Genomic DNA, 16,718 nt, shown 5'->3' with positions numbered 1-16,718 from the left:
ACTTGTTATTGTTTGACTTCATAATGGCTGCCATTCTTACTGGGGTGAGATGTTATCTTAGGGTGGTTTTAATTTGCATTTCTCTGACTGCTAGAGATGGTGAGCATTTTTTCGTGTGCTTGTTGATTGATTGTATGTCCTCCTCTGAGAAGTGTCTCTTCAGGTCCTTGGCCCATTTGTTGATTGGGTTGTTTATTTTCTTATTGTTTAATTTTTGAGTTCTTTGTATGTTCTGGATATTAGGGCTCTATCTGAAGTGTGAGGAGTAAAAATTTGTTCCCAGGATGTAGGCTCCCTATTTACCTCTCTTATTGTTTCTCTTGCTGAGAAAAAACTTTTTAGTTTGAGTAAGTCCCATTTGTTGATTCTTATTTTTAACTCTTATGCTATGGGTGTCCTATTAAGGAATTTGGAGCCCGACCCAACAATATGTAGATCGGAGCCAACTTTTTCTTCTATCAGACGCAGAGTCTCTGTTTTGATATCAAGCTCCTTGATCCATTTTGAGTTAACTTTTGTGCATGGTGAGAGAAAGGGATTCAGATTCATTTTGTTGCATATGGATTTCCAGTTTTCCCAACACCATTTGTTGAAGATGCTATCCTTTCTCCATTGCATGCTTTTAGCACCTTTGTCAAATATAAGATAGTTGTAATTTTGTGGATTGGTCTCTGTGTCCTCTATTCTGTACCATTGGTCCACCCGCCTGTTTTAGTACAAGTATCATGCTGTTTTTGTTACTATTGCTCTGTAATATAGTTTGAAATCTGGTATCGCTATACCGCCTGTTTCACTCTTCCTGCTTAGAATTGCTTTTGCTATTCTGGGCCTTTTATTTTTCCAGATGAATTTCATGATTGCTTTATCTATTTCTACAAGAAATGAGTTTAGGCATATTTTAATAGTTCTAACAGAAGACTCTTATAAGGAAATTATTTATTTATTTATTTATTTATTTATTTATTTATTTATTTTGGTGGTGCTGGGGATTGAGCCCAGGGCCTTGTGCATGTGAGGCAAACACTCTTAACAGATTTTAATTATATTAGATTTTAATTATAAATTACTGGATGAATTTTATTTAGCCTTTCTTGTTGATAACCAAGGGTTAGAAGTATTTGGATTTCAAGAATGTCAAAATAAGTTAAGGGAAAAATAGTAGTTTCTTAGTCATCTTATACATCCTCACTCCCTGTACTGAAAATCAGAGAAGCTCCTAGTTTCAGTTTTAACTGCCTTCAGGAAAATTCACATTATCATTTTTGGGCTAGTGCTCTAGCTGAAATTCTGAGTTGATGAGCACTATATTTCTCATCAACAGGACTGCCTGGGGAGAAGCCTCCTTTTCCAGGCACTCTCCATTGTTTCCTGCTCCTGTCTTGCTGTTCTCTGTTCTCTGTTAATACTTCCCTGCCCCTGTAATAGTACCTTATCCTTATCCAGCACCGACACTTCTCTTCTCATGAAGATCTAGATCAGTCAAATTATCCAACTTTTTTAGATGCCTGTTTATTTTCACATGCATTCCCTTTCCCTTTCTCTTAATTGAAACTTTGGTCCCCTTACCCCAACTTCGTATTGGAGGGGAATGCCTTTAAGGCCATAGCCTCAACTCACTGGGAACACAAGTAGAAGGGTACTACTTCCAGACTGTTGTTCTCTTGCTGTCATGTCTTGGTTCTGCACAGATAGGTGTGGTCCACAGCATTCTCTTGTAGCCCATTTTCTCTCTTGGCTTCTAGGCATACTTTAAAAAAATAATAATTTTAGTTGTAAATGTAGTACCTTCATTTTATTTATTTTTATGTGGTGCTGAGGATTGAACCCTGTGCCTTACATGTGCTAGGCAAGCGCTCTACCACTGAGCCACAACCCCAGCCCATATACTTTAACATCTAGATTATCTTTTCATTTTATACTTCGTTTCTCCTGCTACCAGCTACTTCAAAATCTTTACTGTTGGCTCACTTGAAACCTCTCTTCATATTTCCTCGTGGCCCTCATCTTTCTTCCATGAATCTACTTGTTATCTCAGACCATAATTCCAGAGGATATTGGACTGTCATATTTGGAACTCCATGGTTTCAGCCTTTGTGACTATATTTAGACCTTCTCATTCTCTTATATTTCTTCATAAATCTATATTCCCTGAGTCCATTTCTTCCAGACAGTTCTTGACTGTTCGGCTTAGATCCAGTGGTCATTCTGTTCAAAGCTTCTTTCTTTTTGTGCCTAGCATTGCCCAAACTGCTATGGGTGATAGATAATAGGCACAATAACAATAAATAAATAAATAAACAAACAAATAAATAAATAAATAAAAGTTTATATTCCAGTTATAGTAAACCCACACCCAAATCCACTCTGTTTGGATTATGACTTATTCTCTATAAAAGCAGTTCTTACAACATTTTCTTGTGTAGATTTTTTTTTTAAATTCTAATTATTTGTCCACCCCTCTACAGTTTAGGCTAGCAATCACTACTTGGGGTAAACATCTGTCAGAATAAGCCCATGATCTGAATGCTGCCCTGTTGAAAAAACTTGTGCTGAATGAGTGATTTTAATAATATTATTAGCCTTAACTCTGTGATATGCATATTAAAGAATACATGCTGATTGTTTTGAGTCTATTACAATGTTAATTTACTGATACAGAAGATTCTTTGGAGAACTGTGAAAGCACTGGATGTATGATGCTTCTTAAATAAATTCATGCTGACTTAAATAACTTGTCTTTAAAAAAGTAATCTTTTTTATATTGTACTCATTGTGGACCTTATTTATGCCCTTGTAAACTAAGTGCAATCTTTGCTCTGCTTTTTTGTTAGAGTTCTACTGAAATGATCTGTTTTTTGGTTTCACCAAAACTGTCTGAGTTAATGAAACCGATGGATATACATATGTGAATTTTCCCTGAGATATTAATAATGTTGAGAGTCAAAGAACACAGAGTGTCGGCACTTGTCAGAACCTTAGTAGTTGTCAAACATTACACTTTCATTTATTAATTAGGAAAATGAAGATCAGGTATATTTTTATAAAAACACTTTGTCAAGAATGAGAACTTTATGGATTGAGATACTATAATAAAGTCATGCGCTTTTCATCACTTTTCAGATGGGATTCTGCCTCAAGGTTCGGTGTAGAGGAATTACAGAGACCTCTCTTGGCATTTAGTTGTGAAGAAAAAGGTCCTTGGTCTTTAGAAATCAAATATAAATGGTACTTTACACATTATTACAGGATACAAAATGGAATAGGAATATTTTTTACTTATATTGCAGATTTCACTGTACTTAATTTGGGATGAGAGCCCTGAACCTGATGAGCTCTATTGGCCTGGTGTGACAAATCCTAGGGATTGTCCATTGTTTATTGATAAGCTTAATTTATTTGCTGAAGAGAAGCAAGCAGGAAAATTAAACTGCTTTAGAGAGTAAGAGACTCTTGCATACATGTTCACCATGGAAAAAAGCATACGTATGTTGTACGTGTACAACACATGTGTTTAATGTCTATGCATATCAATGCATAGTCTTTATGCCGTCTTGCATATTTTTTCAGGGAAAAGAAACTGATTTTTTAATACAAGTAGAATGAGGTTGACTTTTATTGAGTGGCCAGCAGTAAACTACTGAAGACAAATGAATGTCACAGTGAAGCTGCATGTTATAAGCAGGATGATTTGACAATATTGAGTGAAAGAATTAGAAGCAATAGTCAAGGTGGGTAACTAGATGAGAAGTAGGGTAAAGAAAATAGAGAGGAGTTGAATGAAACAAGATTATAAATATAGCAAGTAACCATAGCTGAGAGGACACAGACTGTACTCTTGAGATGACATGCTCTTTGGCTTCACATTTTAGGTAGATGCTTTGCTATGTATGTTTTTATTAGTTCCTTTTATATCTTTTTAATGTACAGTGTATTGTCTCTCTTCCTCTTATATAACAAATAGCTATCATGCTGTATTTACTGGTCTATGTTTTGTTTTTACTTAGTTGGCAATATTTTCTAAAGCTTTTTCTGTATCATGAGCTTCCTTGTTTTTTTTTTTTTTAAATATTTTTTAGTTGTAGATGGACACAGTACCTTTGTTTTATTTATTTATTTTTATGTGGTGCTGAAGATCGAACCCAGTGCCTCACACTTGCAAGGCAAGCTCTCTACTACTGAGCCACAACAGAATAAAATATATTGTATTTTAACTGATTCCTACTGATTAGCTCTCTTATATAATTATAAAAACAGTGCTCCTATCATACACAAGGCTCTGGGTTTGATTTCCAGCACTGCAAAAACAGAAAAACAGTGTAGGAGAGAATAACATAATGACATAAGTGTCATTTTATAAGTGGCCAAGTATATTTGCAGGATGAGATTTCAAAAATGTTTTCTGTAGACTTGTGCTAATTTATTCTCCTACCAGCAGTATGAAGTAGCACAATGTTTCATAGTAGGGTATTTTGTTTTTCAGTTTTTTAAAATCTTTTGCCTTATGGTTTTATGGCTTGAGGCTAAGCAAGAAATGTTCAGTCATATCATTTTTATTCTTAGTAGTAGTAATATAAAAGCATTTAATGTCATGATAGATGATGGATAAAGAGCATTAAATAACAGATAGGCAGCAATACCTTCTTGCCTTCTTCCCACAGAGTTCCTGTGACCCAGTTTCTATCCTAACATGTTTTCAGTTGCTTTTTGATACTTAAAATTTGAATATGTATTTCTTTAAATTTTTTTTTTTTGGAAACCATACTCAATGCCTTACTAACTGGCTTTGGTAGGCAGCTTTGATTTTTTGTTACTTAGTTGGTCATATGTATTTGGGAAGTGACGTGCATTATGTATGTATCTCACATAAATGGGCTAAATTTGTGGTCTTATTCAAAGTTTTTTTTTTGTTTTCTGAGATAACCAAGAGATTCGCTTTAGAGATGTATTTTGGATCTTACATGTTTCCATAACAGTTTTGTGTAGCATCTTTTGCCCCGAAAATTTTGACATCAGCTGCTTTTTTCTAGCAAATACACCCCCACCCCCGAAAATGACAAGGTTGTTTTTTATTTTAGTTGAAGAGAATTAGATATTCTAGATATTCTAATTAGTTTTATTCTAAACCAGACTCAAAAATCAGGATAGTTTGATGGCAAAAATGGAAAAGTCACTTTTAGCATAAAGTTTGAGAATCACCATTGTGGAGGTGGTAAAGTACATCCAGGTCTCAAAGAGAGATTGTTAGTATATTATTTAGATATGCTTTAATTAGTGTGTGATTCAGATATATATTTTCTTGATCACTCATTAGAAATAGTTAGAAATAGTCCATTTTTATTCCCAGTTTTCAGTAGTGCTTATCGGAAGCTTAAGTCTTTTTTTTTTTCATGAAATCTCAATTTTGTTATGCTACAAGGGTTATAAAAAAGAAAGGAAAAATGATAGGTGCTTTTAAAAATACTGTAGTTAGTTTGGATGTGATTTTTAATGTTTTCAGTTTGATGCTAAGTTAATTGGTAAGTTTTAGGATTGATAGAATCATGCAGAGCAATCATGGGTTACTGAGAAGCAAGAAGCAAGGGAAACTGCAATCTAGGCATCAGAAATGTGTTTGGCAATATCTGAGCACACAGCCATTATGAAGACAGAGGGTTGGGCCAATGATGGCAATCATAGAATATTCTTGAGATATGCTGATTTGTGGATAGACTCATGTTATATAAAATGTGTGAATTGTTGTAGGTAAGTGTGTAGAATCTTATTTTAGTAGGAAAGATTAATAAATACTCCAATTAGATTATTTGAAGGACAAACTTGAATAGCCAGAGTTTAAAATATCAAATGCCTTAGAATGATTCAGCTAGTCATCTGGGGCTTCCTGATTGCCTTGGGTCCTGGGGAAGTATGTTAAAGGCAACAATCCTGTTAAATTGCCTACCAGTTAATGCAGCAGAACATTTGAAGAAATATGTAGTTAATCTAAATAGAGGAAAAGAAAACCCTAAAGTAAACCGATTTCCAACAGATATTTTGAAACAATACCCTCCATATTTAGGGATGTGCCACATATTTACCACACTCTTTCCAAAGAAAACTTAATACAGGAGTGTAAACATCAAATAACAATACAGAAAGATTTTCTAAGAAGGAGTGATGGTTTCAGTAGAAAGTTGGCAGAAGTTGAAAATAATTTTAAAATATGTGTATGTCTACAATCAGAGTTACTTTGCACTTGAACATTTCTTGTTTCTTCATTTTTCCTTTAGAGTAATTTGTGTAATTGGTGAAGGACAGTGTTCATTTGTTTGAGTATTAGCTGTTCTAGTTTTTTCAGTGCAGTAATAGTTGATTATTGACCATGCCCTCTTGACCTCCTTTGATCTACTGGTAAGGAGTACATAATGAATTTAGATCCCGGACTTGATTTTAGATAGGGTGTACTCATGTCCTAACTTGATGATTTTAAAACAAATTATACCCACTTTGAAAGCTTCATCTTACTTTTCTGAACCATGTGCTTTGGGAAAGACATTTGTGAATGACAAATTAGTGTATTCATAGTGAGGCTGCCATCATGCTACTAAGTAAATACTATTGTTAAATAATTCCACACAAAAAAAAACACCAAATTTTTTTTCATATTAGAAAACAATTTATGTAAATTTATATATAATTTGTATAGATTATTCTGTTAATTCAATTTTATTTTTATTTCTTCTTTCCATATTTTCAAATTGGTACATTATAGTTGTACATAATGATGGGATTTGTTGTTACATAATCATGTATGCACACAATATAACAATATCATTTGGCTAGTATCACTCCCCAAGTTTGCTTTTTTAACAAATTCATTTTTTTTCTGATCCGTGAAACAGAGGCTAAGTAAGATAACATATATAGTCACAGGGTAGAAAAGTTATGTTTTCTCTTTTCTTCACCGCCCCTGGAGAATTTCTTCCCACATGAAAATTATAAGGAGGCCAACAATCCCCTTACTTCCATTCAGATTTATAATTTATAGGAGAAACTTAGTACACAACAATTATAGACATGTATTTGGAGGTGAAATATTGTTACAATTAGGGAGAAAGAGATTTATGTATCTCCTTAAAATTGATTTATTTCTCAGATTTATTGAACGTTTAGTCTAAAGAATATTGCTATGATTTTCTTATATTCATTTTTCAGTTAATAGATTCAACTTTTGAAGACTTTTTTGTTTTTGTTAGTGTACCAAAAAAACTTTTGAAATGATTTTTTGCATGAACTTCTAGTAAGGTCAGAAAATAGTAGGAGTTTTTAGATGTAGAAGAACATGTGCCATTAATTGTGATAACATTTTGAAATCTGTAACCCTGTTAAAATTCTTTCATATTAAATTTTGAAGTACTATTATACTGTAAAGACTAGATCTCTTAAAAGTAGGTATTTAGGTTTTATCCTTAGTTTGTATTATTGACTTTCTTTGTAATTTGACTTTTGTCCATGTTCATGTTTAATCACAAATTTATCACAATGTTGTTCTTTATTCGTGCATTATTTGTAAACATTTTTTGTAAATAATATACTATATTTTTACAGAAGGTTTAGATTTATGGAAAATTTGAGGGGAAAATGCTGTTTTCATATATTCCCTGAGTCCGCCACTCCACCAAGTTTCCCTGTTATTAACATCTTGCATACTGTAGTACATTTGTTAACAGTTGATGAGTCAATATCAATGTCTTGTTATTAACTATAGTTTATAGTAGGGTATTCTTTGTGTGGTATATTCTGTAAGTTTTGATAAGTGTTTAGTGATATATATCCATTATAGAATAGTTTTTACTGCCCTACAAATCCCCTATTCATCTCTCTTCTTTCCTTTGATATATGCTGGCAACCACTGCTCTTTCTATCATCTCTATAGTCTTGCCTTTTTCATAATGTCTTATGATTGCAATTCAGGATACACACACACACACACACACACACACACCAGGGTAGGCTCTAGCATGTCTTCAAAACAAAAGAAAATGTTGAATTGCGGGGGGTGGGGAGAATGTTATATACATTTTTTTTTTTTTTTTGAAAGAGAGTTCCTTGGTGTTGTAGTGTCCTGATTGGCAAGTGACCATAATTGCTAGGTAAGACTTGTAATATTGGAGTTAGGCCCTCAGGGTTGTGGCTTGGGCTTGCAAGACAGTTTTGAAACAGGCATACATTTACTTCTCTTGGCTCCATTTCAGTTGGATGTGACACAACTGACCCTATTTTGTATACTTAACCTTTATAGATGCTATAAACATCATGTATAGATTTTTGTTTGACCATAGATTTTCAACTCATTCCAGTAAATGACAAGGGGTGAAGTTGCTGGATTGTATAGTAAGGGTATGTTCAGTTTGGGAAGAAACTGCCAAATTGTCTTTTTACCAGCAATGAATGAGAGTTTCTGTTGCTCCACATCTTTACCAGTAGTTGCTGTTGTCTGTTTTGAATTTTAGTTGTTTTAGTAAATGTATAAATCTTATTAATGTTTTAACATGTAACTCTATGAGAATATAAAATGCTGAACATCTTTTAATATGCTTATTTACCATCTTTACATCTTCTTTGATGAAGTGTCTGTTCAGATCTGTTTGGTGCTCATTTTAAAATTAGGTTACTCATTTTCTTTGAGTTTTAAGTGTTCTTAATATATTTTGGATAACAGTCCTTTATTAGATATGTGTTTTGCAGATATTTTCCCCCAGACTGTGGCTTATCTTTTTATATCTTTAGTATCAGGGAGAAGAAGTTTATAATTTTAATGAAGTTCAACTTATCGAATATTTTTTTCATGAATCATGCTTTCAGTATTGTATCTAAAAAGCCATCACCAGACAGACCCAAGATCTGTTAGGTTTTCTCTTCTGCTAACTTCTAGGAGTTTTAAAGTTTGTGTTTTATGTTTAATTCTATGGATCATTTTGAGTTAATATTTGTGAAAAATATAAGGTCTTTACCTGGATTCGTTTTTTTTGCACGTAGATGATCGGCTGTTCAGATATTGTTAAAAAGACTACCCTTTCTGTGTTGAATTATTTTTGTTTGTCAAAGATCAGTTTGTGTAGTGCTACTTCTGGGCTTTCCATTCTGTTCTATTGATATGTTGTTTTTATAATTTTTCATTTTTGCCTCAATTTCATATTTATTTCAGTGTGATACCTTGTTTAACCAAGACTGAGTTTAAAAAAAAGTTGTATCTCTTGGATTTTTGTAGAGCCAATCATTTTGTAATCACTCCAGAGCTGCTTATTATATTTAAAGTCATCTTGTGATGAACCTTTTATAAGGTGAATAGTTATTCATGAAGTTTTTGAAAGTAGATTTTTCCAAATGTTCTAAAGGGGAAGCCAACTAGTCAGTTCTTATGGTATTTTATGGTGTTTATATTCATTTTTTATTTGAAGCAAATCTTTAAAAAAATCTTTTTAAGTAGTATTAGGATGTGGTTAATTGTGAGGACCTAGAAGATAATCTGAATTTTTAAAGCAAGTTTTTACTTTAGAACTTAGGGATAACAATACTAATAAGCACTTTTTTTAGTTGGATATGGATACAATACCTTTATTTTATTTACTTTTATCTGGTGCTGAAGATCAAACCCAGTGCCTCACATGTGCTAGGCAAGCATTCTACCACTGTGCCACCACCCCAGCCCCCAGCCCTAAATTATTGAAACCTTATTTTCTATCAGATCTGATATCAAAAGGTTTTACAAATGCAAATACTAAGTGGGTCATCACCATGAAAAGGATTACATGCTTAACTCCAAAGTGCACCGTGTAGAACAGAACTGATACAGCTAAATGACTGTCCATTAAGGCAGCCTTCCACACGTGCTGTTGCTTTGCTGTATCATGAACTGAGTTTGTGAGGTTGGTTAGTTCTTGCCTGGAGGAAGTGCAGTTGGTTTTCTTATTTGTAGGTTAGACGAAGTTAAGAAACTGTCATAATTGGATATTGGTATAAATGCATTAATTTTTATTTTAATTCCCAAACAGAGCAACATTTTGCAGATGTCGTACTTAGTGAAGAATTTCTCAACCTGGGCATTGAACAAGTGTGCAGCTTAATCTCAAGTGACAAACTTACCATTTCCTCAGAAGAGAAGGTAGGTATGTTTTTTTTTTCCCCAGTGTATGTTGACAGAGAATGTTTTTTTCCTTTCTTTCAATTTGTTTCATAAATTTATGATCTTATGTTTATAGTGACAGCCTGTCATATTTTGTCTAGAAGTTAAGAAACTCATCTAGTTGACTTGTTGATTGACTCTGTATATTCACTTCTTGGAAGGTTTCCCAAATTGTTAGACATTAGAGTTTTATACTTGACCCCCAGCAAGAACTTACACACATTAAACTATCTGAAACAAATACCCTTTCTGAAAAGGGTTTCTTCCTGCAGTTAGATTCCTATCAGAATTGTGATCTAAGTCATTTTTTAAAATGAGTTTAAGTTTGCCAGAAAACAGAGTAGGAAGAGCATTTCAGGGACAGGGAATAGATTATGCAAATATAAAGAAACATAAAAGAATAAGTGCATTCAGTTTGTTTAAGTATGATTGGATTTGGGACAGTGGTAAGAGAAGAAATGGGAAAATGACATCATAAAATAACTTCTTGGTGTGTTAAAAAAAATTAACTTTACTATAGTGATGAAGAGTCTTTCTGGGTTTTAAGCAAGAAAAAGATAACCATGATAATATGTGCATAAGAGAAATATCATGAGGTCTGTTCTGTTTTCCTCCTGCTTCCTAATAAGACAGCGTAGGATGTAGTGGCACAAGCAATAACCAAATTTTATGGTCAGAATTCCTGTAGGGCATAATAGAGCAGCTTGTTTCTGAGGCTTCAGTTAAGGTGGCCCAAATGGTTTAAGATATCTGGCATAGTTACCCTTGAGCCAGAGATCTGTGGCTTCAGTTCTTCAGCACATGGCATCTTGTGGTTCTGGAATGTTCAAGGTGGTTCCTTCACTGCCTTTGTTTACTAGGCTGAGGGTTGGCTGTTTTCTGTTTTTCCTCTATGTCCTCACCTCTTCTCTCCCTTCTTCTCTGTATCTTGATTGGGTTTCTCATAGCATGGTGGTTTCGAATAATCAGACTTCTCACATGACATCTGGCTTGCCCAAACGAGCATTACCACTTACAAAGCCACAAGGCTTCTGATGACCTTCAGAAATCACACATTCTGTTTCTGCCACTCTCTGTTGTTTGCATAGGGCCATCTTAGATTCAGTGTTGAAGGTTAGTACCTGAAGGTTTGGGTCCTGGGAGTTGTGATAGAGGATGCTGAAGTCATGCTGGTGAGCAGTAGGGTCTGATGTAGGATGGTGGAAGCAGGAGAGAAGACAGAACTGAGAAATAATAGAATTGACAGACTGCAGACTATCTTGCTCACTTATTTATCTCTAACACCTGGCACACAGAAGTACTTAATAAGTACTTGTTGACAGAAGGAATTAAAGAGGGAAGTTAATTATAATGTGCAGTATTTTTAGTTTCTTACTGCATTTTTAAAAACCATTTATTGCCTCCACTAATTCATTTGCATGTTATTTTACATTTTCACAACATTTTAAAGATTATAAAGTAATATATTTATCAGTCTGGAAGGAAATTATGTGGAAAAACACTGTCTTCATATTAGTTTATTAGCTTTCTCATAGAAATATGTTGTGAGTAGTAATGCCCTTCTTATTTAAGTTGTAAAAAAGTTCAAACTATTATTTTATTTTAATATCCTGCTATTGTGAGAGTGTAGAATTAACCTATTGTGCAGATCCTCATTTTATAAGCGTGTGGTCCAACATTTATTTGTTAACTAAAGAAAAATTCAAAAACGAGTTTTGTGTATGTCTACATGGTTTTCATTCCAAATATTACTGTACTTTAATATTTGGGTGCTTTATTCCAATGGAACTTGAGATTTAAATCTGTGTAAGTAGAACAAAATTCAATTTGGAAAGGTTATCAACAGTGAAATAGATCGTGTATCATATTATCACAGCTACCATTCAAATTCAGTAAGCTTAGATGATATACTTGGTAAAATGCTTGGTAAATACCAGCCAGATGTGATGGTGCACATCTATAATCCCGGTGGCTCAGGAAGTTGAGGCAGGAAGATCAAGAGTTCAAAGCAAACCTTAGCAAATGGGAGGCACTAAGAAACTCAGTGAGACCCTGTCTCTAAATAAAACACAAAATAGGGCTGGGGATGTGGCTCAGTGGCCGAGTGCCCCTGAGTTCAATCCCCAATACATGCCTCCTCCCAAAAAAATGTTTGGTAAATACCAAATGAAAAATATTTACCAGGGGCTGGGGATGTGGCTCAAGCGGTAGCGTGCTCGCCTGGCATGCGTGCGGCCCGGGTTCGATCCTCAGCACCACATACCAACAAAGATGTTGTGTCTGCCGAAAACTAAAAAATAAATATTAAAAAAATTCTCTCTGTCTCTCACTCTCACTCTCACTCTTTCTTTAAAAAAAAATATTAAAAAAAAGAAAAATATTTACCAAGTATACAATGATACTTATTAAAGTACTTACTAATCCCACATTTAAAAAAAAGAAAGAAAGAAGTGAATGGCTTGGTAAGTATGTTGCAAATCAGAATTTTGAAAAAATTCAAACTATTGATTAAACTTGGGTGTCTTAGCAAGGGTTGTATATAACATGTAGTATATTTTGTCCAGATGCTTAGGTATATAATTCATTACTTATTTTTTTTCTTTCTCCATATTTTCTTCAAGGTATTTGAAGCAGTAATAGCATGGGTGAACCACGACAAGGATGTGAGGCAAGAGTTTATGGCTCGACTGATGGAACATGTACGGTTACCTTTGCTTCCTCGGGAGTATTTGGTTCAGGTAAAAACATATGCAAAACATATGAATATGCATAATCCCCTGTCACTGACCTGACAGTGTGGAGATCCCCACCACACGCTGATAAGATCTGCAGGATACAGATCCATGGAGTTCAGGAAGGAGGACAATTCAGACACCGCACAGTCTTTGGGAGCTGCTCCCTTTACATCATTCCCCATTCTTAGAAATTTGTTTCAGCCCCTTTTTCTTATTTGGATAAGCAGGTACTACAGCTTTAAAAGGTAGTATTTGTGGTCATTTAAGTACATATGATAAATGGGCCATGACTCTGTGTTACTGTTCTACATCTTCTTTGCTTTGTTCTTTTGATTCCCCAGCAGGAATGGAATTTTAAGATTTGACCTAAATACTATTAAATTCTACTTGATAGAATAATTTCACAGTGAGATGTGTTTAGTTTTTTTTTTCTTTCTTAAGCTGAATAAAAAAAGGTTATTTGAAATAAAATAGGAATAATGATTCCTTAATCCCTGACCAATTTTAAATTTACTTTTTTTTTTAAATAAACCCTGTTTTTTTTTAAACAAATCCCTAATGAGTGGAGTTTTATTTTATTATTATTTTTTTAATATTTATTTTTCAGTTTTCGGTGGACACAACATCTTTGTTTGTATGTGGTGCTGAGGATCGAACCCGGGCCGCACGCGTGCCAGGCGAGCGCGCTACTGCTTGAGCCACATCCCCAGCCCCTTAAATTTACTTTTTTATTGGCAGTCTTCTATGAATATTTCAGGATTATTTTATAATTGAAACCATCTAAAGAACATTTCTTTATTGAAGGTTAGATCTGAACTTTTTAGAATTTCTAGAAACCTCATTATTGAAATTGTTCTGTGCAATCATTGGTCCTCTGGTATTAAAGAAATGAATAAAAAAAAAAAAACCCTGTCTTGCATTTGAGGTCAGGCATAGTAAGGACAAGATTTATTTATTATGCAGACATATTATTTTAATGTATTTTGAGTTTTTTCCAGATATTTTATTTACTCTCTTAGAATTGAAAAAAGTATTATTAATTTATTAGTTTTGTCTACCTTATTTGAAGGGCTCATTATCTAAATTTTGTTTCTTAGATTTTTGTTTTGCTTTTTTTTTTTTTAACTGTGACTTAATGTTTAAAGAAACAGATGAGTATAGTATTATCTAGAGTTCATCATATTAACTAGTTGACCTTGGAAGTTTTTCATTTTCATTGCAGTTCTTCTCTATTACTTTCATGTGTTTTTCTCTGCAAGCAGATACATGAGCAGAAGTAAAGAGTGATTATAGAGAAGATGATTACTGCTATTTCCTCTTCTTTAATTCTGATTCTTTAGTAGTTTTATTGTGAAATGGTTGTTTGCTTATGGGGTTTATCTTCTTTATAGAGGGTTGAAGAGGAGGCATTGGTCAAGAATAGCAGTGCTTGCAAAGATTACCTAATTGAAGCTATGAAGTATCATTTGCTGCCAACAGAGCAGCGGATATTAATGAAGAGTGTCCGGACCCGGCTGAGAACACCCATGAATCTTCCCAAAGTAGGATCTACTGTTCGTACTTGTTTTTACTTCATCTACAGCCCCTATGGTGAACCGTTAATGTTTTTGATCATCCAAAATTCCATGCTTATTTTAGTTCCTTGCAAAATACAGTGTGCTGAAGAATGCATTATTGACTATATGATTTAATCTCCTTATTAATTTTATATGTTATGGGTGGGGTTTGTTTGCTTTATTTAGTCTTCATAAACTGCATGATATTACTATTATGGAATGGAAGGCAATTGGGTCTTGTCCCTTTGAATTTTACTAGCTCTTTTAATAGTAGTAAGCACTAGCTGTGGTCAAAAGAAGAAAATCATACTAGGCAGAAAGATTTCTCTGTAAGAAATTATAGGATATATAACTGAAAACCTGGTAGTTTCATGGAATTACATATTGGAACTAAGGATAATAAAATAGTTTGTTGAGTTTTTCTTCCCACTCTTTATTGTATACTGTTTGACAGTTTCCCATACTACATATGTAGCTATTTCAACTTGTATTTCCCATATCTTCCCATCTCACTGGTGTCCATATTTTCCTGTGCACAAGTTTATATTCTACCTTCATTTTCTTAGTTGTGGCCATTCACAATTTACTGCTTTGATTTTCCTTACAGAATGACCCCTCATTTCTTTCTCTTGTTTGCAATTCTTTATCATCTATTTGCCTCTTCACAGTACTGAAAGACCAACACTTTTAAGCAGCATTTTGTGTATTGGCTTAATCAGAATGATCCATAGTATAATGTTTTATTTATGTTTGGGGGTTTACCTCTTGGGGCAATGCTGGATTAAGAAACAAGAATTAACTTGTTTTCCCACATCATCTTTAGTTATACTTCTGTCCTTTCCATTGAATTAGATCTCTAAAATTCTTCCACTTTAATGCTTTTATATATTGTTTTTCCAAGTTTAATTTCTGTAGTCAACATTTTTAATTGGTTCATATCTTAATTGGTGTTTTTTGTTTTGCTCAATGTTAACATCAGTTCCCAATTTAGATCTCACTGCAGATTTTGCCATTGTACCATTGTAGTTAATTTTCTAGATTATTAGTAAATATATTAATTTAAAATGGGCCTCAGCACTTTCCCTGGTAATACCTCATTAGAAATACCCACCCACTGATATAATCCATTTGTAGAAAATTTCCGTCCATATGATGACGTTTATTATCTTAGCCAAAAATGAGAAATTTGGCATATAACATTTGGTGAGATTGAGAATCAAATGGATTCAGATTTGTTTTTTTAAAACATCCTTTTGCATGTTTCTCATTATTTTATTGTTACCTAAAAGTTTGAATGCTTTTCTCAAAATATTCTAAATTTTTACTGAGAATTATTACTACTTTAAAAAAGGTCTTTACAAGGCATTCACTCCTACCATGGTTTGAAAATTGGTATTTGCCTTTTTAAAATTTTCTGATCTCTCCTCAGTTCTCCAAGATTTTTCAAAAATAATTGTAAGTGGCTCAGTAAGTACACTAACTAGTTCCCTAACACTTCAGTATGCATGCCATCTGGGTCTGCTGATTTTATGAGTGTTGTATTTTACAAATACCCCTTTACCTGCTTTTATAATAGCTGTTGTTATAATTCTCTGTCACTTCATTTTTGTCCATATTATTTGGTGTTTTTATTCTTATAAAAAACAGTTTATAAAAAGTATTCAGAGTATTGGCCATACATTTAAAATTACTTTTAAAAAAAAAAATGCTAGTCTAACTTCTTTCAGGTTTAATACTTTTTAAGTATTTCTTATAAAAAGAAAAAAACTGTCTTCTTAAATTGTATGTTCCCTCTTCGGGCATCTTTAACTTTGTTATCTTTAACTATACTGAGAATTTTTGAGTGAAAGTGAATTTATAGTTTCTGAAATACATGTCACTTTTGTAAACCTCCTAAAGAATTCTTGGTAAAATCCTATCAAGTGTTTTATTTTCTCTTTAATGACGTTGTACCTTCTATTCAGTTTCAGTTTTTTGAATTTTACTGGTATGACTTTGCCTTTCCAACTGTGTTATACTTTTCAACTTGGCAATTCTGTTGCTTATATTTTGTGGTGGGTAGACAGATGCATGGAGGTTCTTCTTGTATTCTGCTTTGTCAGTTTGCTGGCAAGGTGGGCAACAGGCATGGTGGATAATAGAGCAACACTGTTGTTTCAACTTTGCATGTCTCACCTATGTGATCCCTTCTCACTGTTTATTTATCCACACATATTTTTGAAAAGGTGCTTGTGTTGGGAGCTTTTCAGCAGCACTGTTGGTCCT

The 16,718-nt window shown here is 33.7% G+C and overlaps 1 protein-coding gene across 4 annotated transcripts in view; it reads left to right on the top strand.

Moving 5' to 3' along the window:
- The window catches only part of KLHL2 (kelch like family member 2), a 103,188-nt gene that overhangs the window by 70,973 nt on the left and 15,497 nt on the right, over positions 1-16,718 (top strand). For 2 of the 4 annotated variants that reach the window (XR_014019122.1, XM_081269178.1), the window contains exons 6-8: positions 10,032-10,141; positions 12,784-12,900; positions 14,289-14,450. Coding sequence is in view for 2 of the 4 variants with exons in the window: in XM_081269178.1 (XP_081125304.1) it covers positions 10,032-10,141; positions 12,784-12,900; positions 14,289-14,450 (389 nt within the window). In the remaining 2 variants the exon portion in view is untranslated. The remainder of the gene's footprint in view (positions 1-10,031; positions 10,142-12,783; positions 12,901-14,288; positions 14,451-16,718) is intronic. The other 2 variants (XR_014019123.1, XM_081269179.1) reach the window with 1 other exon arrangement.

This window comes from Spermophilus citellus (genome assembly GCF_964194105.1).
Source record: "Spermophilus citellus genome assembly, chromosome: 16".
Classification (NCBI taxonomy): domain Eukaryota; kingdom Metazoa; phylum Chordata; class Mammalia; order Rodentia; family Sciuridae; genus Spermophilus; species Spermophilus citellus.
This window is presented reverse-complemented; position numbering and strand designations above follow the sequence as displayed.